Source organism: Galleria mellonella, unplaced genomic scaffold (assembly GCF_026898425.1).
Source record: "Galleria mellonella isolate WM207_F2 unplaced genomic scaffold, CSIRO_AGI_GalMel_v1 utg63, whole genome shotgun sequence".
In the NCBI taxonomy this organism is placed as follows: Eukaryota; Metazoa; Arthropoda; class Insecta; order Lepidoptera; family Pyralidae; genus Galleria; species Galleria mellonella.
Window position 1 is genome coordinate 14,662,603 of NW_026442130.1, and position 21,978 is coordinate 14,684,580.

General features: G+C 38.0%; 1 protein-coding gene across 1 annotated transcript in view; it reads right to left on the reverse strand.

Annotated features, from left to right (window-relative positions):
- Positions 1-1,856: 1,856 nt before the first annotated feature.
- LOC116413058 (protein espinas-like) overlaps positions 1,857-21,978 on the reverse strand; it is a 224,820-nt gene continuing 204,698 nt past the window's right edge. Inside the window, exons 6-7 of the mRNA XM_052899754.1 lie at positions 19,619-19,822; positions 1,857-4,676 (exon numbers count right to left, since the gene is read on the reverse strand). Of these exons, the coding sequence (XP_052755714.1) occupies positions 3,633-4,676; positions 19,619-19,822 (1,248 nt within the window). The 3' untranslated portion in view covers positions 1,857-3,632. The remainder of the gene's footprint in view (positions 4,677-19,618; positions 19,823-21,978) is intronic.

Consider the following 21,978-nt stretch of genomic DNA (forward strand, 5'->3'; position numbering starts at 1 on the left):
CGCGTGGTGCCGACCCTGAAGAAACCTCTTTACCCCCCTTTTGAAGAACCGCATACTGTAGTCTCTTGGGAAAACTACGGCAGGGAGCTCATTCCATAACCTGAGTGTTAGTGGGAGAAAGCATCTTTGAAACCGCGTTGTACGCGACCATTTAGGCTGTAAGGTATGAGGATGAACTCCCTGTCGATGGCGAGCCGTACGATGATAGAAAGTGGCCGTAGGCATCATATTGAATAATTCCTCTGAGCACAATCCGTTGTACAAGCGGTAGAACACGCAGTAACAAAATCTCTCCTAAGACTTAAGGGTTCGATGCCGCTTGTAAGCCTGGGATCATCGACAATTCTCATAGCAGTCAGAATAGCTATAATAATATGTACTGCCTAACGGCAAATCTCTTTTTAAGCATTGTTTGAGTATGACGCTATGATACGTCTGTCTGAAACGCATTGTGGGCGGGTTCCCACACGCGCACTGCACAGACAGATAGATACAAGTACTTTCACTGATAACTTCAGACGTCTCAATAGCTCCACCAAGTCATTCCTAACGTGCATTTTGGCTCTGTACACTGTGAGTGGCGGAGAGTCCTAATCAGCTATAGCGTTAACAGCCGTGTACGGATAAACGCAATGTAGGACGACCGCCCACTAGATGGAGTGACGACCTGAAATTCATTGCAGGGAGTCAGTGGATGCAAAAGAACGGTCCTGCCGTTCTTTATGGCAGTCTATGGGGGAGGCTTATGTCCAGCAGTGGACAGATGATGAAATAATGATGATGATTAATGTATTACCTCTAGAATACATTTTATTACTCTATTTAATAGGGACCGCCCCCCAAGGGGTCGCGATCCACACTTTGAAAAACACTGGTTCATCTGAAAGGATGTACTTGTAGAAAGTCTATCAAAATCGGTCCAGTAATTGTAATAATAATTGAAATCACCGTGATTGATTTATTGTTAGATTACTGATTATTATTGATTGTTACGGTGAGCTAACTGACCTGCTTCATTCTCACCTATTATCTTTCACTGGTGCCCCGCCGGTGTATACCGATAGCGCGGGCGGGGTTACCATTCCGTTATCATGCATTAAAAAAAATCTACCGTATTCTCATTTGGTTAATAAAGTTCTTTAAAATCTACAGCTGGGCTTGCATAGCGTTGTGCTTAAGGCTGTGAAATTACAGGGTACAGAGATATGACATAGTGTTTAGAATTACCAGAGGGAATTATTTTGTACAAAAGTCGATTGCTTGGGTACCTCTGCCCCATTCGTGTTACAACCGTGAAGCAGTTGTGTTTGCATGGCTGTGTTTCGGTTTGAAGGGTGGGATATGGCGTAAATTTACTGGGTACAGAGGAATAACACCTGAGTCCTCAGGAATGGCAACGCATGAGGGGTATCATGGGCGATACAGTATACTCTGTTATGTCCATGGTACTGCTCATGTCTATAGGCGACGGTTATCACTTTCCATCAGGTGGGCCGTCAGCTTGTTTGCCATTCTGAGTTGTATAAAAAAAATTGGCAATACCTGAGGAATACTGTTGTGTTCCTCCACATCTAATTATTCCATGACCTACCTGTTTAACTTCTTTAGATATGCACCCTCACACGTTCTGAAGAGAACTAATCTAGAAACGTTATAGATAGATGGACATCTAAATGTCATTATTTTGCTTTGCAATTTTTGTATTGTTTTCGCCTTCAGCATATGTTCGTAACTAAACTTTAGAAGAACATTTCGGATTTTCGTTGTTAGTTGATAAATTATTTAGATACCATTATAATCTATGTCTCTTTGCCTTAACAGGGGAAAGGGGTATGTAAAAACAAATTCTATATTATTGAAAAACATTTTATTCGTCTTCAGTTATTACAAATAACTTTAAAAACTTTACGTATTACATAATATCATTTATTTATTTGTACACAAAAAAAGGTATCTGTATAAAATACTATACACTAATACAAAACGCTACAAAATAAGTATTTGGAGGGGAGCACTGTAACATTACGGTCGCTAAGTATTCTAATATTTTTATGCCTCCATAAAAGTTTTATAAATCACATAAAAAAAAACCATGAATTCGATGAACGTCGGAAAGTTTTATGACGTGAATGCATTGCATTTTATATTGATTATATACCTAAACATAATATTCTATTCTTTCTTTAATTCCCATTTTTCATTTAAGGTGCAATTTTAATACGTTTGCAGCGACTATGGCAAAAAAATTTTAACTATCTCCATTTACTCTCTAGATAATATAATCAAATTTCAGTAAATACATGTACCATATATGATGTAGGTGGAGCATTCATACCATGCTCTGACACATGTATGAAACTTGATATTTTTACTAAAAACGAAATACATGTCCCAAAATACTAGGACGTTGTGTTTGAGACATGTATTTTGGTGAAAACAGGGCCAAAGGTAGCCAGTGAATTCTCTAACTCACTTCACTGGCTTATTTTTTAATCTATGAATACATACATAAAAGGATACCATTCTTTTGACTGTCGATTATGCAATGTGTGTCCGTAATGTTATTTAAATTTAGTAGATATTAATATTAAATAAATACTGTTTAAGAACGCCATCTTTCGACGTCAATATAACATGTTATGTGTAAGTATGTCACATTTGTCTTTAAAATCAACAATCTATCTAATATTATTTTAGTATCCGGTGTTGTTTTATATATTATACACAATATTATTATCAAATTTTTACAATAATACAATTGCTTAAATACATAAGGCAATTTTAAACTAATCTAACCATAATAAATTGTTTTCTTACCTTTATTTACATAGGTAAAATAATTTGAACACACATTTTCGAATATAGCTGAAATACAAAATAATACAACGCGTCTCTTTGTACTTATTTCGTTTATAATGTACAAATGTTTCACTAAATTAATACTAAAATACTTATACAACTAAAGTTAACCTAAGTGGCAAAGTGGGATATGTTTTAAATTAATCATTCTATGAATACGATATGGTATTTTTTAATTACATGCGATATGTCGATTAATTTAACGATTAATATATTAAACTCCCGAATAAGTTAAAGCTGACGACTTATAATATCAGATCACTAACTTTAGGCCTCAATTAATCAGTTTACATAGAAAAAACAGCGAAGCGAGCCAACCCGTTCGATTGAGAAAAGGTGCGTAATCGCATAAATGAAGCGTCACATTTAGAAGCGATTATGTTCGAATTATGAATTGGAATAGAAATTTGTCGAAATCTCTATTCACTGGTAAGTCTTTTATTTGGATGCCGAAGTTGTAACGCCCGCGTGGACGTCACAACACGACGACTGTCTACTGTCACGCCGTCATCGTATGCACGCACGCGCACACCTGGCTCAATAAATATATTATTAGTAACGTACACCCTTTATCGTAGCATACCATTTGTCAAAGCTTTTATTGGCGAAGTTAATATAGGAGTACAAAGTGCGCTATGAGGAAGACAGTTGCTTTTTCACTAAATTTCTTACAATACTATGGCTTTAAGGGGCTACAAAACTATTTGAGTCAGTCTTAGTTTCGGAGGTCGGTGTCACTAGGAGGGATTTTGAGGCACTATAAGAACCCAAGATCACGAGATGATGCAGTTCTTGTCGTTTTGAGCGTTTTTCCTTTGTCTCTCGCGTTTCGCGCACGCGACCGCGTCGTTCGGAATGTACGATATCCTAACACCGCCGTAAGCTCTCCTAGTCGGCAGTGTGTAGGATTCAGCTGATGAGGACGAGGAAGAACACGTGCTGCAGTAACTGCTCGCGTCGTCGTCTCTGACCTTCTGTTTTCTCACAGGCTCGTCAGGCTCGAAGGCTTCGTTGTCGTCACCCGAGAACCGCACTGTTCTTCCGCCTCTAGGTTTCCTTGTTGATTTCATTCCATCAACTACTGTCAATTCTGGCATCGATGACGAATGCCCGGGGGTAACTACCGCTTGAGCTTCGACAGGGTGTGGTGGTTTCCAATCTTCAGGTGATTCTTCGTCTCTGTGTTCTTCCGACGTTGGCGTCGGTTGTATTTGGTGCTCTGTCATGGACTGTTCTAATCTTAAATCTGCTAACGCTCTATCAAGGCTAAGGCAGGCATGTGGAGGTGGTGGAGGGTGAGGTGGAGGGGACTCTGGACATAAAGAGCCACTCGGTTCGGAATCTGCGTCGATATTATGAGGTGAAGGATCTCTCTGTGGTGTTCGTGGCGGAGACTTCGGGGAGGGTGCTCTTCTCGGTCGAGGCACTCTCGGTGGTCGAGGTCCGGGGCCCGAAGAATCGGAAGGTGTCGGTGGCTCACCTTTAGAACAAGCTATAGAGCAATAGATAGCTCCTTTGCGTGGTAAGAAGGGGCGGCCTAATAGGCTGGCTCTGCACGTGTGACAGGCGAAGCATCGTTCGGTCGCGTGCCAGTGTTGCCCCTCGTGGGACATTTGGCCCTGATCCACGCCGACCGGTTCCCCGCAAGCGTCGCAGTACTCGGCGAAGCAGTTGTCGAAGCAGGGCAAGCAGTAGGGCCTCGCTTCTCTCATGATGTACCGTTGGCCGCCAAGCTGCCGTGAGCATTCTGCGCACGCGAAATGCTTCATGTGCCACGCTCGTCCTTCGGCTTCCGTGCACTCGTCTGCTAGGATTATCTGTAGGGAGAAGAAGAGAGAAATTTAATAAGGATCAAAAAGATATAGTTTATAAAGAAAAAGTGTATTGATACCATCTCGAAAAGCTTTATAGTTTCGAAGTTGTTCAAGTCAGTTCCGTAAACCATATCGGCTAGTGTCAATGTACGCGTATACTATTTAACATCCCTAAATCAGTTGTCTAATTAATTAGCTGGATAAACAAGTTTAATTACGATTATTATTCATCGCGGTGATCAGTGATTGCGAGGCTCGCCGGTTCCATGCTGTCGACCCTAAGAAAGTTGTGCTGCCAACAATGGCTTGGGAAGCGCTCCCACGGTCCACGCTTGCTCTTGTTCATTAGTGGACTAGCCGCCCATTATTAATATTTCAAAACGGTATTTTGTGTCAAGAAATGCAAGTGATGAGCATTTGTGTTGCTTGTGTGCTTTTTAAACCCACTCGCATATTATAAGTACGTATAGGTGAATTATTCAGATTTGAAATGGTATTTTTTATCACTAGTACCGTACTTGAGTATTCAATCATTTCTCTATGGTTGACTGGCTGAGATTTTTTTTGTATTAAGTCCGTCTAATTAAATATAAAATAACGGACAAAAATAATATATATTTTTATTTATTTATTTATTTCTTATTGCATTCCATAATATAATTAGTAGATAACATTTCAATTATGGACCCTGTTGGGCACAGCGAGTAGGAGAGAGGAGGACAACACTTTTTTCACTTTAGAAATTTTGCTAGCTTTTTGCCCGCTAATCCAATAAAATACTTTAAGATGGCATATCAAGACAAAGCATACACCGGGTTTTAAGTTAGGCATTAAGGAATATAACTGTAGGAACCGCATCTAATTCAGAGCAATAGTGAATTAATGTTTTAAATCTAAACCTACATAGCTGAATTTCGTGAAAACAACTTCAAAATACTGCTTTTTCGAGTCTGTTTATTAAATTTCAAATATCTTTTCAGTATACACGGCACACAATATTAAAAATGGATTAATATAACCTCGACTGTAATCTTTAACCTTGTAAGTTTTATCAACAAAAATCAAAGTCGTATTATTTATTCAATGATTTATTGATACAACACAAGTCAATGGTTCGAAATTTCCAATTGACTTCAATATTTATTACAGTAAAAAATTACATATATATTGTTCTATATGGGGGGAGACTTTATACAAAAGTCGATTGCTTGGGTACCTCTGTCCCATTCGTGTTTCAACCGTGAAGCAGCTGTGTTTGCATGGCTGTATTTCGGTTTGAAGAGTGGGATATGGCGTGAATTTATTGGGTACAGAGGAATAACACCGGAGTCCTCAGGAATGGCAATGCATGGGTGGTATCATGGGCGAAACAGTATACTCTGTTATGTCTATGGTACCGCTCATGTCTATAGGCGACTGTTACCACTTTCCATCAGGTGGTATAAAAATATTATTTATTATAATAAATTTTTTTACATCAATATGAAGTTTTGGATAGTCAATTTGTCTATTAATTTTTTTTGTTGTAAATTAAATTTTTATTTTATAAAGCAACAGCTGTGTTTCTTCCCTAGTTTTCTCAGTTGAAATTCCATTCTGAACTGGGCGGGAATTCATAAAACTAATTCAGTTTCAAAGGAGATACTTTCCGTTTACGTTTTGACTGTACAACGAGCTCCTTACCAAATTTTAATGGATGACGACGGAATGGTAATCCTGCTTGTGCTAACGGTATACGCTGGCGTGGCACCAGTGAGGGATGATAGGTGAGAATGAAAGGAGGTCAGTTAGTCCACAGTTACTAATTCAAGAATTAACCATGATAGTTTCCAGGGGAAACCGCGATGAAGTCGACTCTTTTTCCCCACCTGCCGAATTTTTCCTAGAGACTACAGTATGGAGTTAAGGTTTCTTTAGGGTTGACACCCGTGGTTGGCACGTGACACCCCTAATATTGCGGGGGTAAAGGGATTGTTAGTAATGGAGACTGAGAATCCCATTGCTAGCAAGATACCCAACCAGGTCGACCTCTTCGCGGTTCCCCCTGGAAACTATCATGGTTAATTCCTGATGAATTCATCACGATGGGCTAACTGGTCTGTTTTCATTCTCATCTATCACCCTTCACTGGTGCTCCGCCAGCGTATCCCGTTAGCGCGGGCGGGGTTACCATACCATTTTCACCCATCAAAAAAAAACCCTAATATTGCAGGCGTCCATAGGCTACAGCGTTAGCGTCAGACGGGCTGTATGTTTATTTATCACCTTTATGATATATAAAAGACCTTAATGTTAATATCCTTATTGAAAATGAACGAGTACTCTCATTCCCAGTCCAGGTCGGGCGGCTCTCACCGACATGACCGACACATGAATTACAGGGGCATGGGAGCCAGCGTAATCGGAACATTATCAGTAGATTACACAACGGCCATTGTCTGCCGTCTGCTTGGACCTAGATTTTGTTCCTGTGCAGATTTAAGTTTTGCATCACTCACTGTACGTAACGTACAGTTGGTTTTATAATTATAAGTTTTCTTGTCGAATAACAATTATGTCACAATTAATAATTGGATTTGAAATTGTTATTAGTTCTTGGCAGTATGTGGGGATCTGAGTTTATTTATCAAGTAAAAAGAGAAATAACAATTACAGTAAATATCAATGAGAAGTGCTATAAAAGGTGGCTTTATTGCTGAGCAATCTCTTCCAGACAACCTTTGGGTAGAGGACATTGAGAAAAAGACAAAGGGCAGGTGACACACTATTATAGAAATTATATTATATACAAACATATATACATACATGTACATATACACATATATACACATACTTAATAGCACACATACAACAGAAGAAAATGACGAATTTTTTGGTATTTATTGGGTTGAAAATTACATTTAAATAAATGGAGTTTTTTTTATCATTCATTAGCCGTGTGGTCCCGGTATAGAATGGACCACCCGTTCCTTTTCCGTGGGTGTCGTAAGAGCCAAATAAGATAATTTAATTGTCGAGGGATGAGCAGCAGCGCCCGTCTTAAAATATCACCAAAGCCTAACTACAGTGGTCGGGGGGAAAGAGATTGTTAGTAATGGAGACCGAGAATCCCATTGCTAGCAAGATACCCAACCAGGTCGACCTCTTCGCGGTTCCCCCTGGAAACTATCACGGTTAATTCCTGATGAATTCATCATGATGGGCTAACTGGCCTGTTTGCATTCTCATCTATCACCCCTCACTGGTGCTCCGCCAGCGTATCCCGTTAGCGGAGGCGGGGTTATCTTATCTTATATTCGCATATGGGGTCAGCTAAGCTATTGCACGTCGACCCATTAAGATCTTTTGTGCTTCCCCCTGCCTTATACCATCATTTCATAGATCCTTTGTGTTACCTTGACAATATCCCGCGGTTTAAGATATCTGTAGTCCCCTGGTTCTGGATAAGCCGTTCCCAGTAGACTCATACGCATACTTGCCAACGAATCGCAGTTGCACATCAAGTGTTCAATGATTCCGATTTCTCCCCACACAGTCTGCACAGTGTGTCCAAAGATAGACCCATCTGGTGTAGTAGCAGGCGGGGTTACCATACCATTTTCATCCATTAAAAAAATATATATTCTAGTTTTTTTTTTAATGGGTGATAATGGAATGAAATAAGCCCACCCGCGCTATCGGTATACACCAGCGGAGCACCAGTGAAGGACGATAGGTGAAGATGAAGTAGGTCAGTTAGCCCATCGTGACGAATTCAACAATATAGTTTCCAAGGCGAACCACGTGGAGGTCGACCTAATAGGGCATATTGCTAGCAATGGGGCTGTCAAACTTTATTGGTAACAACCCCTTTCCCCCCAATATATTCTAGGGTGCTTTCTTTACATGCTGAGGTCTCCGACGTGTCTTCCGAGGCAAGAAGTCAGTGACGATAATGAGAATTTGATTCAATTAAATTACCAAAGTCGAGACATTTCCAAGTATAAAAGTGTACTTGTCGGTTTTAGTTACAGAGGTCAGGTCACTGACTCGTAGCAAGGTGACCGATATGGTGTACCCAAGTTTTATCAGTTTGCACACGAGACGAAGTATTTATGATAGGGGCGGTGGAGATTGGCGCGACATTGACCGGTCGAATCGGACGAATACATATTTTTTGTATCACTAAGGCCGTAACAAGTATACGGCCCACCTTATGGTTAGATACGTGCAACTCTAGAAGATGTCAGGAGCTAATAATTTTTGAAAATATTTTTTTCTTTTAAAATTTGCAAAGACTTATCATCACAATCACAATAGAATAATGTCAAAAATACGTAAAAACATATGTTGCAAGTTTGTTTCTTGATTAGGTAAATTTAGAAGGAGGCAGACTTTCTACAAATGTCGATTGCTTGGGTACCTCTGTCCCATTCGTGTTTCAACCGTGAAGCAGCTGTGTTTCGGTTTGAAGAGTGGGATATGGCGTGAATTTACTGGGTACAGAGGAATAACACCTGAGTCCTTAGGAATGGCAACGCATGCAGGGTATCATGGGTGAAACAGTAGGTATACTCTATTATATCCATGGTACCGCTCATGTCTATAGGCGACGGTTACCACTTTCCATCAGGTGGGCCGTCAGCTTGTTTGCCATTCTAAGTTGTATAAAAAAAAAAAAAAACTATTTGACATTTATTCAATGAGATTACGATTTGATCCCAATATGTTTTCCTCAAATCTCATCACTTGTTATTCCTTTCTCATAGCCCATTCATCATCATCGTCATCATATCAGCTTTTAACTGTCCACTGCTGAACATAAGCCTTCCTCTAGGGCGGTATTGCCTGTAGTTGCCACGCTTGGTAGGCGGATTATAGCACCCGACATTTGCCATTATACCTGATTATTTATATGATGGTCTAGCGTTCATAGGCATTTTAAATTATATAATAAGTCTCACAGACTACTCATGATTGGTATAGAACTAAACACTAACTCTAACGACACGTGGCTTGTGTCTGTCTGATGTCTAGTCTAAGAGCTGGCTGTTAAATTTAGTAGGTACTAAAATTAAAACTCTATGAACCATATCAAAGTGTGAAAATGTACCTACACTTGGTAGATTTGTCATAATTTTTTTTTCTCAAATGAAATGACTTATTAAATAAAATAATTGAAATTAATTATTTACGATTACAAACAATTGTGACACTAAATAACCGGTGGGCGTTATAAAAGTTGAAACTCAAATAAGCACACAATGTAACGAATGCCGGATTCACATACGTGGATTAGAATTTAGTTGAGAATTATTCTTATTATGTAAGTTAGTACAATGGCAAGGGCGTAATGTGTCGTATTTCACTTTGAATGACATTAATATATTGAAGTGGGAACTTCAAATTGGGTATAAATATTACATGTATCATGTAGTTTCGCTTTTTTGTAATATAATCTCGTATGAGAGAAATAATATTATGCTCATTATATGATAAACACTGAATCTGGTTTTTCCATTGTGAATTTTTTTTTTATATCACTGAGGTGGCAATCAAATATACGGCCCACCTGATGGTAAGCGGTTACCGTAGCCTATGAACGCCTGCAATACCAGGGGTGTTACGCGCGCGTTGCCGACCCTGAAGAAACCTCTTTACCCCCCTTTTGAACAACCCTATACTGTGGAAATGGAAAAAACCTCATAATATATAGTAGATCTGTATTTTCATTTAAATTAATATTATAAAGAGAAAAGAGATTTTTTGTTTGTAATGGATAAACTAAAAGTACTTAATCGAGCTTAAAAACAGAAGCTTTAATATCAGCGAGTAACATGGGTAGTGTTTTGTTAAAAAAAAAAAAACTGTACGAAGCCGGAGCCATTCACTAGTGCTGTTATAACGTAGAAGGCTATATTACAATAGTTTAGCACATATATGCTTGAATGTGTGAAAATGGTATGGTAACCCCGTCTGCGCTAACGGGATACGCTGGCGAAGCACCAGCGAAGGGTGATAGATGAGAATGAAAACGGGCCAGTTAGTCCATCATGATGAATTCATCAGGAATTAACCATGATAGTTAACAGGGAGAACCACGAGCTGGTCGACCTGTTTACGTATATTGCTAGCAATATGATTCTCAGTCTCCATTACTAACAATCCCTTTCCCCCCTGGTGACTGCAGTTAGGATTTGGTTGTTTTGAGAGGGACGCTGCCCAACCCTCTACTATTAAGCTTCCTTATTCACTTCTTACGACTCCTACGGGAAAGGAAGGGGTGGCCTATTCTATGCCGGGACCACACGGCAATATTGTATATGCGTATTGTATTGCAGGTTATATAAGTGCCTTCTAAAAACCGCTTCCAGCTCTCGGTCTAGATGTTTTAATAAACATAGTTAAAGGGCGTTACATCAGCTTTACACAATGGTCGCACGTGAACGCGCACCCGCGAGAATTCCACACCAGTTGGCATATAGTCATATATTATGTCAAAACCACCAGACACACTAACAGCCTATTATATAGGCTAATGTATATCTTATATATAAAATTCTCGTGTCACGGTGTTTGTTACCAAACTCCTCCGAAACGGCTTTATCGATTTTTATGAAATTTTGTTTTCATATCGGGTAGGCCTGAGAATCGGCCAACATCTATTTTTCATACCCCTCAATGGTAAGGGTGACCCTCCCCAAAATCTTTTTTTAAATTTTTTTTACAAATTTTTTATTTTTATTTTATTATGATTTAGCATTGAAAAAAATACATACAAAGACATGAGCAGTACCATGGAGATAACAGAGTATACTGTTTCGCCCACGATACCCCCCCATGCGTTGCCATTCCTGAGGACTCAGGTGTTATTTCTCTGTACCCAGTAATTTCATGCCATATCTCACCCTTCAAACCGAAACACAGTCACGCAAACACAACTGCTTCACGGTTGAAACACGAATGGGACAGAGGTACTCAAGCAATCGACTTACAAAGTCTCCCTCTGGTAACTCTTTGGTTATTTAATGAAAAATTTTTATTTCAGGTTTTTATGTACATATTTTATTTATTTTGAAAAAATTTTAAGAAGATAAATTACATATATAAATGTTAACTTCATATATATTTTTAGATACAACCATGTTTTGCCTTTCATGGCATGCCAAAGTTTTTAATTAAATCTATTGACCGTTAGATGCCGTTTGATAAAATTTCGCTGGCCTCATATTACGCCAATATAATTCATATACACACCCTAACTACAACTACAGCGAGCAGGCCAAGGTTTTTTATAAAGCAATAGCCTTCGCGTGACGCAAACATCTTCATTTTAACAATTATCACTTGATCGTAATACATTACTTTCTAGATGGTTAGTTTAATGGATAAAGTAACAATAGATTGCTATATGTAGTTTTTTTTTAATGGGTGATAATGGAACCCCACCCGCGCTATCGGTATACACCGGCGGGGCACCAGTGAAGGACGATAGGTGAGGATGAAGCAGGTCAGTTAGCCCATCGTGACGAATTCAACAAGAATTGTTCCAGTGTAGGTTTCCAGGGAGAACCACATGGAGGTCGACCTAATAGGCCATATTGCTAGCAACGGGGCTGTCAAACTCTATTCCTAACAATACTTTTCCCTCCGCTTTATGTGGTTTCCTCGTGGATACACCATTAAGCTTGGCAATATTTTAAACCCCAGAAAGTGTTTTAAAAATATTTAATATAAAGGAGCAAGAGTTTTCGAACTGATATTCGCCGTGATAGTATGGGAGTTCGAAATTTTACGTTATCTTTCGAACAGGGTTTTTTTTGGGAAAATTGTTCAATTTCATTGATCAGCATCATACATTGTTTTCATATTTTAATAATATTTCCAAAATATTTATTTATAATTTACTGGCCAAACCACAAACACAATTTATAAGGTTTTCATACATTTTATATATATAACGATTATGTATTTACAAAGGTAAATATAGTTATAAAAGCTGCCAATCTACCATCAACATTTTGTATAAAAGCAACATCTCAATATATTGAAGGCTATATATAACACCATAATTTTTGGCTTAAATTAAATCCTATGCAGCAGACGTGTAAATGTCAAGGTTTATAGGCATTGCAGTGGTACGTAGTCGGAATTGCGGAAAGGTATCACGTAACCCCATCACCACACAGCTGCATTATGGGATTCTAATATTATAATTGGCTTCAACAGGAATTATTGAAAATGTAAACAAATTATTGATTGGTCCGACTATAAGTTGATCTGCTGATGTGCAATAGTGGCACAGAGGGGAAAGGGATTGTTAGTAACGGAATCTAACAGTTCCTATAATAATATAGTTAATATACTTTATCTGGTCGCCCTCCACGCGGTTACTTCTGGAAACTATCGTGGTTAATTGTTGTCGATTTTTTTAAGGTCAGCCAACTGACCAGCTTCATCCTCGCCTGTCACCTCTCACTGGTGCCTCGTTAGCGTTTACTGATTACGCAGGTTTGGTTACCATTCTATTTGAATTGCCTTAAACAAAAATCTAGCACAAATTCAAAATCGATTGATTAAATGTTTCTATTTGATACTAATTAATTTCTTCCTATGATAATTTTAACCAAATTTAGTTATTTATAGGTATATTTTATGGCCATGTTGTCCCAGCATAGACTAGGGTACCCCTTCATTTCCCGTGGGTGTCATAAGAGGCGACTAAGGAAGGGCGAGTGATGGGCAACGGCGTTCCTCTTAAAACATCTTTAAAGCCCAACTGCTGTTGCCAATCTGCCTGCTAAGCGTGGCAACTACTAGCAAAACCCCCCAAGGGGGAGGCTTATGTTCAGCAGTGGAAATGATAAAGATGATGATATTTTATGAACACCGGTTCGAAAAGAAAATTTCATACTTTAATAAATCTTTCTTTTCATAAGTACTTCCACTCCGACCCACAAATTTAAACGATTTAAAATTTTGTTCCACGAAAAAACAACAGCTTTAATCGTAATAAAATTTACATGAAAACGATTTGGAAAGAATAGGGATTCTATTGAATGTAAAAAGAATTATCAAAATCAGTTAAAAATTTAAGAAGGTTTTGTGTAACATATACACAAAAGACAATACAAGTGAATTGAGATCGAGGCGAAGAGAATGGAAGGATTAAATTTTCAATTTTTTGAAACTGAATTTTTCTATGAAATGTCAATGAAAAAACATACGGAACACCTTTGACGGTACTCTATAAGACATTTTAAACTTTTCCTTTGATGTTCCATTTTAGCCATTGGTTGCGGAACCCTAAAAGTACTTAAAGATTATTATTTACAATTAGTAATTGCCAAATACGATCACATATGTCACGTAGCTGGCCCTCGTCGCCATGAAGTCATCTTTACAATTTAAGCACCTGACATAACCATCTCTTTAGCAAACGATGACCGATGATTATGTATGAGTGCGATGATTGTATACAAAATTAGAACAGAGGGAGACTTTGTACAAAAGTCGTTTGCTTGGGTACCTCTGTCCCATTCGTGTTTCAACCGTGAAGCAGTTGTGTTTGCATGGCTGTGTTTCAGTTTGAAGGGTGGGATGTGGCGTGAATTTACTGGGTACAGAGGAATAACATCTGAATCCTCAGGAATGGCAACGCATGGGGGGTATCATGGGCGAAACAGTATATTATGTCCATGGCACTGCTCATGTATAGTATGTTTGGCATTCTAAATTGTATTAAAAAAATATATATTTATTTTGGAATGTAATTTCAGCTGAGAAAGCTTTGACCGGTTATTATAAACTAGCTCCATATTCAATATAACCGAAATCGTCTACAAAACTGTTATAACTGGTAGTCTTTTAGCACTGTCTTCAAGATTGAGAAATTCGCGAAACAGTATACTCTGTTATGGCGACGGTTACCACTTTCCATCAGGCGGGCCGTCGGCTTGTTTGCCATTCTAAGTTGTATAAAATATATATATAAATTTTGGGATCGGCGTAATATGTTTTATCCATATCACCCAAGGTATTAGCTGACAAATAGGCATACATTTCGTGAATAAGTAAACATCATTGTTACCATACCAGCCTTTAACTGTCCACCGCTAAACATGAGCCTCCCTTTGGAGGGGTTTGCCAGTAGTTGCCACGCTTGGCAGGCGGGTTGGTAACGTGAACAAGTAACGGTGTGACATTAGAAATCCGCCATTTCCCGGTGGCCGCCACCAGCCAAGCATGCCATGAATGTCGTACAACTAATGAGCGTTATATCTTATCTGACATATTAATATACTGTCGTGACAGACAGACATAAAGGCGCAGCGCTTATCACTGTATCGACATGCGACCGCTGTCTTGGTAAAAACTTGCAATTTATGGCGGTTTAATAAACCGTATTATTATTTTGACAAAATATCTTAATAATATTATAATATTTGTGGATACAGGTGGTTCACGAGCGTTCTTTATGGCAATCTATTGGAGAGGATTATGCCCAGCAGTGGACGGATAATGGCTGAAATGATGATATTTATAAACTAGCAACCCGCCCCGGCTTTGACGGGTACAATGTTAATACTAAACAGCGCCGCCGGCCCATTAGACACATCTAAATTTATCAATGTTTCTCTACAATATTATGCATGTATTATACATATAACGTGATCTACTCGTATTCTTTCAATCTAAGTTGACATTTAAGAAGCTTGTTGTAAGAACTATGAATCAATGAATCAATAGGTAATTAAGTAAAATCTTTGGGTCGGTGTGACTGTATTTGCATGGTGTTAGTGTGTGTGTGTGCTTTATTGTACTTTTCTTTTTTTGCGCAAACCAATTTTGTACTTTTATAAAAATAAGAAACCTGTTATTAGCCTTAATATTTTAAATACTAGTCTGTAAATATTAACTGTAACGCCGTTCATTTCTAATAAATAAATAAATAAAATAAATAAACCTTCCTCTTGAATCACTCTATCTATTAGAAAAAACAACATCAAAATTCGTGGCGTTGTTTTAAAGATTTAAGGATAGACAGCGGGAAGCGACTTTGTTTTATACTTTTTTGTTTTTTTCTGTCACTAATTGTAGTGATTAGTGATAATTTTTTTTTTATTTATCAATTAATTTTTTCGTATTTTTCTTTTCACTGGCCATTGATTGTGATTACTTTAAATGCGTATTATCAATCAGTTTTTGAGTTTGCTTTTTGATATTTTCTGACAATTAACACCTCTAGTAAAATAAAGAAGAAAAAAAAACAAGGGACTATCACAATTTTATATATTAAAAAAAAACATATTTTTCTCTTTGTTTTCAGCCTAATCATGAAAATTATTATATTTTGATTAATTCGTTGAAATACCTGTAAAATTTATCAAGTCGTTTGTTATTTATTCTCCTCTGAACACGCGAACATATAATGAAGTTATTTTTTAGTAAGTATTTACCTCCCACACTATATAATAGAGAAATTTGTTTAAACCTCTTATTATAAGCAAAGATCAATAGAAGATAGTTCGGGCCTTATGTTAATTAATCAACAATTATCCATAACAATGTAGATAAGAAATGGATAATTGGACAATCGCGAGTTAACTGACTTACAGAGATTTTGTGGCGGTTTGTGATAAGTAAATTTAAAATTCGTACGAAAATATTGTATTTACCAGAGGGAGACTTTGTACAAAAGTCGATTGCTTAGGTACCTCTGTCCCATTCGGGTTTCAACCGTGTTGCAAGCAGTTGTGTTTGCATGGCTGTGTTTCGGTTTGAAGGGTGGGATATGGTGCGAATTTACAGAGTACAGAGGACTAACACTTGAGTCCTCAGGTCTTGTGTCCGCCGGTGTATACCGATAGCGCGGGTGGGGTACCATTCCATTATCATCCATTAAAAATAAAGTAACCGTCGCCTATAGACATGAGTAGTACCATGGACATAACAGAGTATACTGTTTCACCCGTGATACCCCCCATGCGTTGCCATTCCTGAGGACTCAGGTGTTATTCCTTGTATGCATTAGGTGTATGCTTGGTTGCCACTTTTGTGGTATAAAAAAAAATAGTAATATAAGCACAGCTGCTTCACGGCAGAAACACGTGAGGGACTTTTTTCATGAATTTTACGACATACGTTTACATTTATTTAAAGTCTGCAAGAAAAATATTGATAAGCCTGAAAGCGGCCGCCGAGCCACCCTCGACCCAAATGTTGTTATCGGTCGATTTCAAGACGATTCATGAAGGGCCGGCCGACGTTTCCGTTGCCCACGGAACCCTGAAAGCGAAGGGTTCCGTTGATTTATTGATGCACAACTGCCGGGGTCGTTGCACTCCGCCGTAAAAGCCTGCAGTTGTATCATTGGACTTATATAGTAATAATAATATGACAGTTGATTAAGTACTAATTTAGTATGTATTTTTTTTTATACAACTTAGAATGGCAAACAAGCTGACGGCCCACCTGATGGAAAGTGGTAACCGTCGCCTATAGACATGAGTACCATGGACATAACAGAGTATACTGTTTCGCCCATGATACCTCCCATGCGTTGCCATTCCTGAGGACTCAGGTGTTATTCCTCTGTACCGTGTAAATTCACTGCCATATCCCACCCTTCAAACCGAAACACAGCCATGCAAACACAACTGCTTTACGGTTGTATTTATTAGTTATTATTTTGCGGAAGATTAGAATTAATTTGTTTATTTCAACCGTATTGCCAGAAATTCTACATACTTCCATATTAACTATCAACCTCCGACTGCCATTTCTACCACACATGTTTTGCGACACGTGTTTCACTTCTAAACGAGGCATCTTTAGGCAAATTTATAGATCGCTAATGGTCAATAACCTTTGTACAAAAGTCGTTTGAGTCCTCAGGAATGGCATCGCTTGGTGGGTATCATGGGCGAAACAGTATACTCTGTTATGTGCATGGTACTGCTCATGTCTATAGGCGACGGTTACTTCTTTCCATCAGGTGGGCCGTCAGCTTGTTTGCCATTCTAAGTTGTATAAAAAAAATGTATGTATTTACAATACTGGTACTTATAGATTCTTATAGATAACATCGTAAAAAGCAATAGTTGCATATTATTTGACGCAAAAATTGCACGTGCCAGAAGTTTTGCAAACATAATTGTCGATCGTAAATCAACTTTGTTAAATTGGCGGACAGTACGTGGAATATATTATGGAACAGCCGAAGATCCGGGCTGCCGTCATGGTGTTTCGGTGATAGTATCTCGGTTCTGTTCCGGCAGGATATAGGTTCATTGCTAATTCATTTTGGCATTTCGTAATTGCGCCCTCTGGTGTGTGAAATAAGGGGTGTATTTTTGTACAGGCCATGGAATTTAGAAGGGTTCTGGTTATTTATATTGCAACGGGTTTTAATGGTATGAAATTGGGTAGCAGTAAGGAATTTCATTGTATATTCACTGCAGAAATTTTATTAATATAATTACACAGTGTTTGTACATTTTTTTTTATAATACGGGTGGCAAACGAGCATGCGGCTCACCTGATGGTAAGTGACTACCGCCGCCCACGATTACCCACAATACCAACGGCATTGCAGGTGTGCTGCCGGCCTTTTAAAAAGGAATATACTCTTTTCTTGAAGGTTATGATGTGAGATATATTCTAAAGAGTAGTTGTGCGTGGAAGAAAGTGCTTTGAAAAACGCACGGTGGAAGACCGGACCAGATGGTTGGGATAGAAATTTAGTTTGTAGCAAGTTGTACGGTGGTGAAAATCAGCAACAGGTATCAATCCGAACAATCCCTCAGAGCACTCCCCATGATAATGGGAAATGTTTAGGAATAATTAACACAGGGGGTCTTAATAAGGCCAATAGATGGCAAAATAACAAATTTTGAAAATTTCGTATGTATGTTTTTTTTTACAGTATTACTCAAAATTACTGCACCAAATTGCATGCCGTTTTTACAGTTGTATTCTTGAAAGTCTAAATTAAAGTCTGCTCTATGTTTAATTTTGATACGGTATCTAGAAATAGTTTATAACATTGCCTTTCTTACTTTTAAAATCCACACGTACTAGGTAGTGGGTGTGTAATTATTAAGGCATTTGTTATTTTATTTTGAAAGAATATTCCAATCGAATATAAAAAAGGCGGTTGTTATCCATTTTCAAGCCAGCTGCAGTCAATGATATCCTGCTTCACTTAGTTATTATGGCCTTCAAACTGTACATGTAATAAAATTGTTCAAAACTCTAATATCAAATAAAAATAAATAAAAATCTCTGATCAACTTGATATATCTACACTTCAAGTAGACCAGAGATTTTTCAATTTTAAAGAGATATAGTTTATACCTTTATATACCTAAGTCCCTGATATAAAAATGGGATGTTATGATTAAGTAATTGATTTTTAAATAATAAATAGATTTATTTTCTCTTCACAATTCATCGCAGCGAAATAAAATGAGCCATGCTTATATTAAGGTAATCAAATTATAAAAATATTAAATTACAAAATATATTTATTAAACTTTAATACAATTAGAAAGTTTAAATGGCGGACTTAACACCACAAGGCGTTATCTACCAGTCGACTGTAGACAGGAATAACAGAAAATAAAATTAACGGTGTAGCATGATGAGCAAATAAATCGAAAAACAATATTAATATAAAATAAATTAATATCAGTGTTTCTGAACAGTCTCTATCTGTACCTTGACAGTTGCCAAATGGGCATGATAGTTGCCAAATGGTGGCCGGTTTAATCGGTATACCGATAGTTGAGAACTATAGTTCTCAACTATGTTTTGGTAAAATCAGACTTCAGTAACAAAAATCAAAAGCGAGGTAGTTTGATAACGAAAAAGAAAGCATAGGGATTCCAAACGAGACATGTTCATGACTGAAAGAAAACCGGGTCGCCAAAATCAGGGGTTATAAAAATAAAAATCTTCCTTACCTCGTCGCAAGCTGAACACCTCGGCTTCAGCTTCTCAGCGTGGTGACGGCCGCAGTAGAGTAGCCCGTCTTTCCAAAAGTAGACCAGGTCGACCAGCAGTTCCTGGCAGGTGGAGCAGACGAAGCAGGCGGGGTGCCAGCGCGCTGACGGTCCCGCCCTGGCCGCCGACACGCACATGTCGCCCGCTGACATGGTCTCCTCACACTGTGGAAGATAGAGGTTATGTAAATAATTGGTATTGACAGGTTCTAAGTACTTTATGGATAAAAATAGAATGGTAAGCCCATCTACGTTATCGGTATACGTAGGCGGGATGCCAATGAGAGATAAAGGGCGAGGATCACAGCAGGTGACGAATTCAGAATTAATCACGATGGTTTCCAGAAGGAACGACGTGGAGGGCGACCTGATAGGATATATTTCTAGCAATTAGACTCCATTATTAATATTCCCTCTCCCCCTAATTTTAAGTAGAGACCAGAGAGAGACTTTGTACAAAAGTCGATTGCTTGGGTACCTCTGTCCCATTCGTGTTTCAACCGTAAAGCAGTTGTGTTTGCATAGCTGTGTTTCGGTTTGAAGGGTGTAGAAGAATGGCAAACAAGCTGACGGTCCACTTGATGGAAAGTGGTAACCGTCGCCTATAGACATGAGCAGTACTATGGACATAACAGAGTGTACTGTTTCGCCCATCATACCCCCCATGCGTTGCCATTCCTGAGGATTCAGATGTTATTCCTCTGTACCCTGTAAATTCACGCCATATCCTACCCTTCAAACCGAAACACGGCCATGCAAACACAGCTGCTTCACGGGTGAAACACGAATGGGACAGAGGTACCCAAGCAATCGACTTTTGTACAAAGTCTCCCTCTGGTGAATATTATACTTATATATACTTATAATTATTTTCCTTAATCTTTTATTCTGTTAAATTTCTTAGTTATACAATACCCACTTGTACAACAATTAGTCCATTACCCTAAGGTCGTCTCGAAAAGATTGCTCTCAGCAATAAGACCGCCTTACTGTACTTATACAACTGTATCGTTACATTTATTTATTGTCTTGCTTATTTCCTATATTGTATAATGCAAATAAAGTATACTCATTCATTCGTTTAAAAATAATGACCTTAAAAATTTTGGAATCACTGCTCTGCACCTCTTTTCAATTCTATACGTATTTTAATTTTAAACTCTCATCTGCTAATTATAATAATGGCTACTATATGATAATACGTCCTTGGTTCGTCACAGGAGGTCATCGATTGTTCTCTGAATGGTGCAGAAGGAACGGCCTGCCGAGTATGGTAAGTAGACTTTATTGTAGACCGCTCACTCGACTCTATGGTTACTAATTATGTTCGTGTTAAAATAGTTTTTTTTTTCAGAAGATTACCATCTCATGAGTTGAAAAAAATAAATAAATTATTGTAATAACTTATAAAAATATTAAGTAAATTTGTACGTTTGTTAATGTTTGTTATTAACTATTCAAAAAACTTGATGATATTAATATTATAGATTCGATATCGGGGGGAAGGGATTGTTAGTAATGCGGGCTTCTAGCCCTATTGCTGGCAATATGGGTATATTAGGTATATGTCAGGTCGACCTCCACGTGGTTCCCCCTGGAAACTATCGTGCTGATTTCCAAATGTATTCATCACGATGGGCTAACTGACTTGTTTTTTTTTTTCTTTTCTCACCTATCATCCCTCACCGGTGTCCCGCCAGCGTATACCGTTAGCGCACGCGGGGTTACCAATCCATAATCAACCATTAAAAAATATATTCGATATCTATATATTCCGATATCGATATATTCCGATATTTATATATTCCGCTATCTCCATATTCCGGTATCTATATATTCCAATATCTATATATATGATATCTCTATATCATGATATATAATTATATATTCCGATATCTGTTAATTACGATATCTATATATTCCGATATTTAAATATTCCGCTATCTCTATATTCCGGTATCTATATATTCCAATATCTATATATATGATATCTCTATATCATGATATATATATATATTTCGATATCTGTTAATTACGATATCTATATATTCCGATATCGATATATTCCGATATTTATATATTCCGATATCTGTTAATTACGATTTCTATATATTCCGATATTAATATATTAAGTTCTACTGGATAATGATGACCACCCTTTACGATACTGTATTTTATGCTCTAAAATAGGACACTTTATATAATGATATATGTGGACGAGGCCGCGTGAGACAGCTAGTAAGTTATATGTTGCATCACACACATGTGCGCGGGCGCAAGTTGCACGCGGAATGCGTGAATCAGTGTATGCAGTTCTTAAA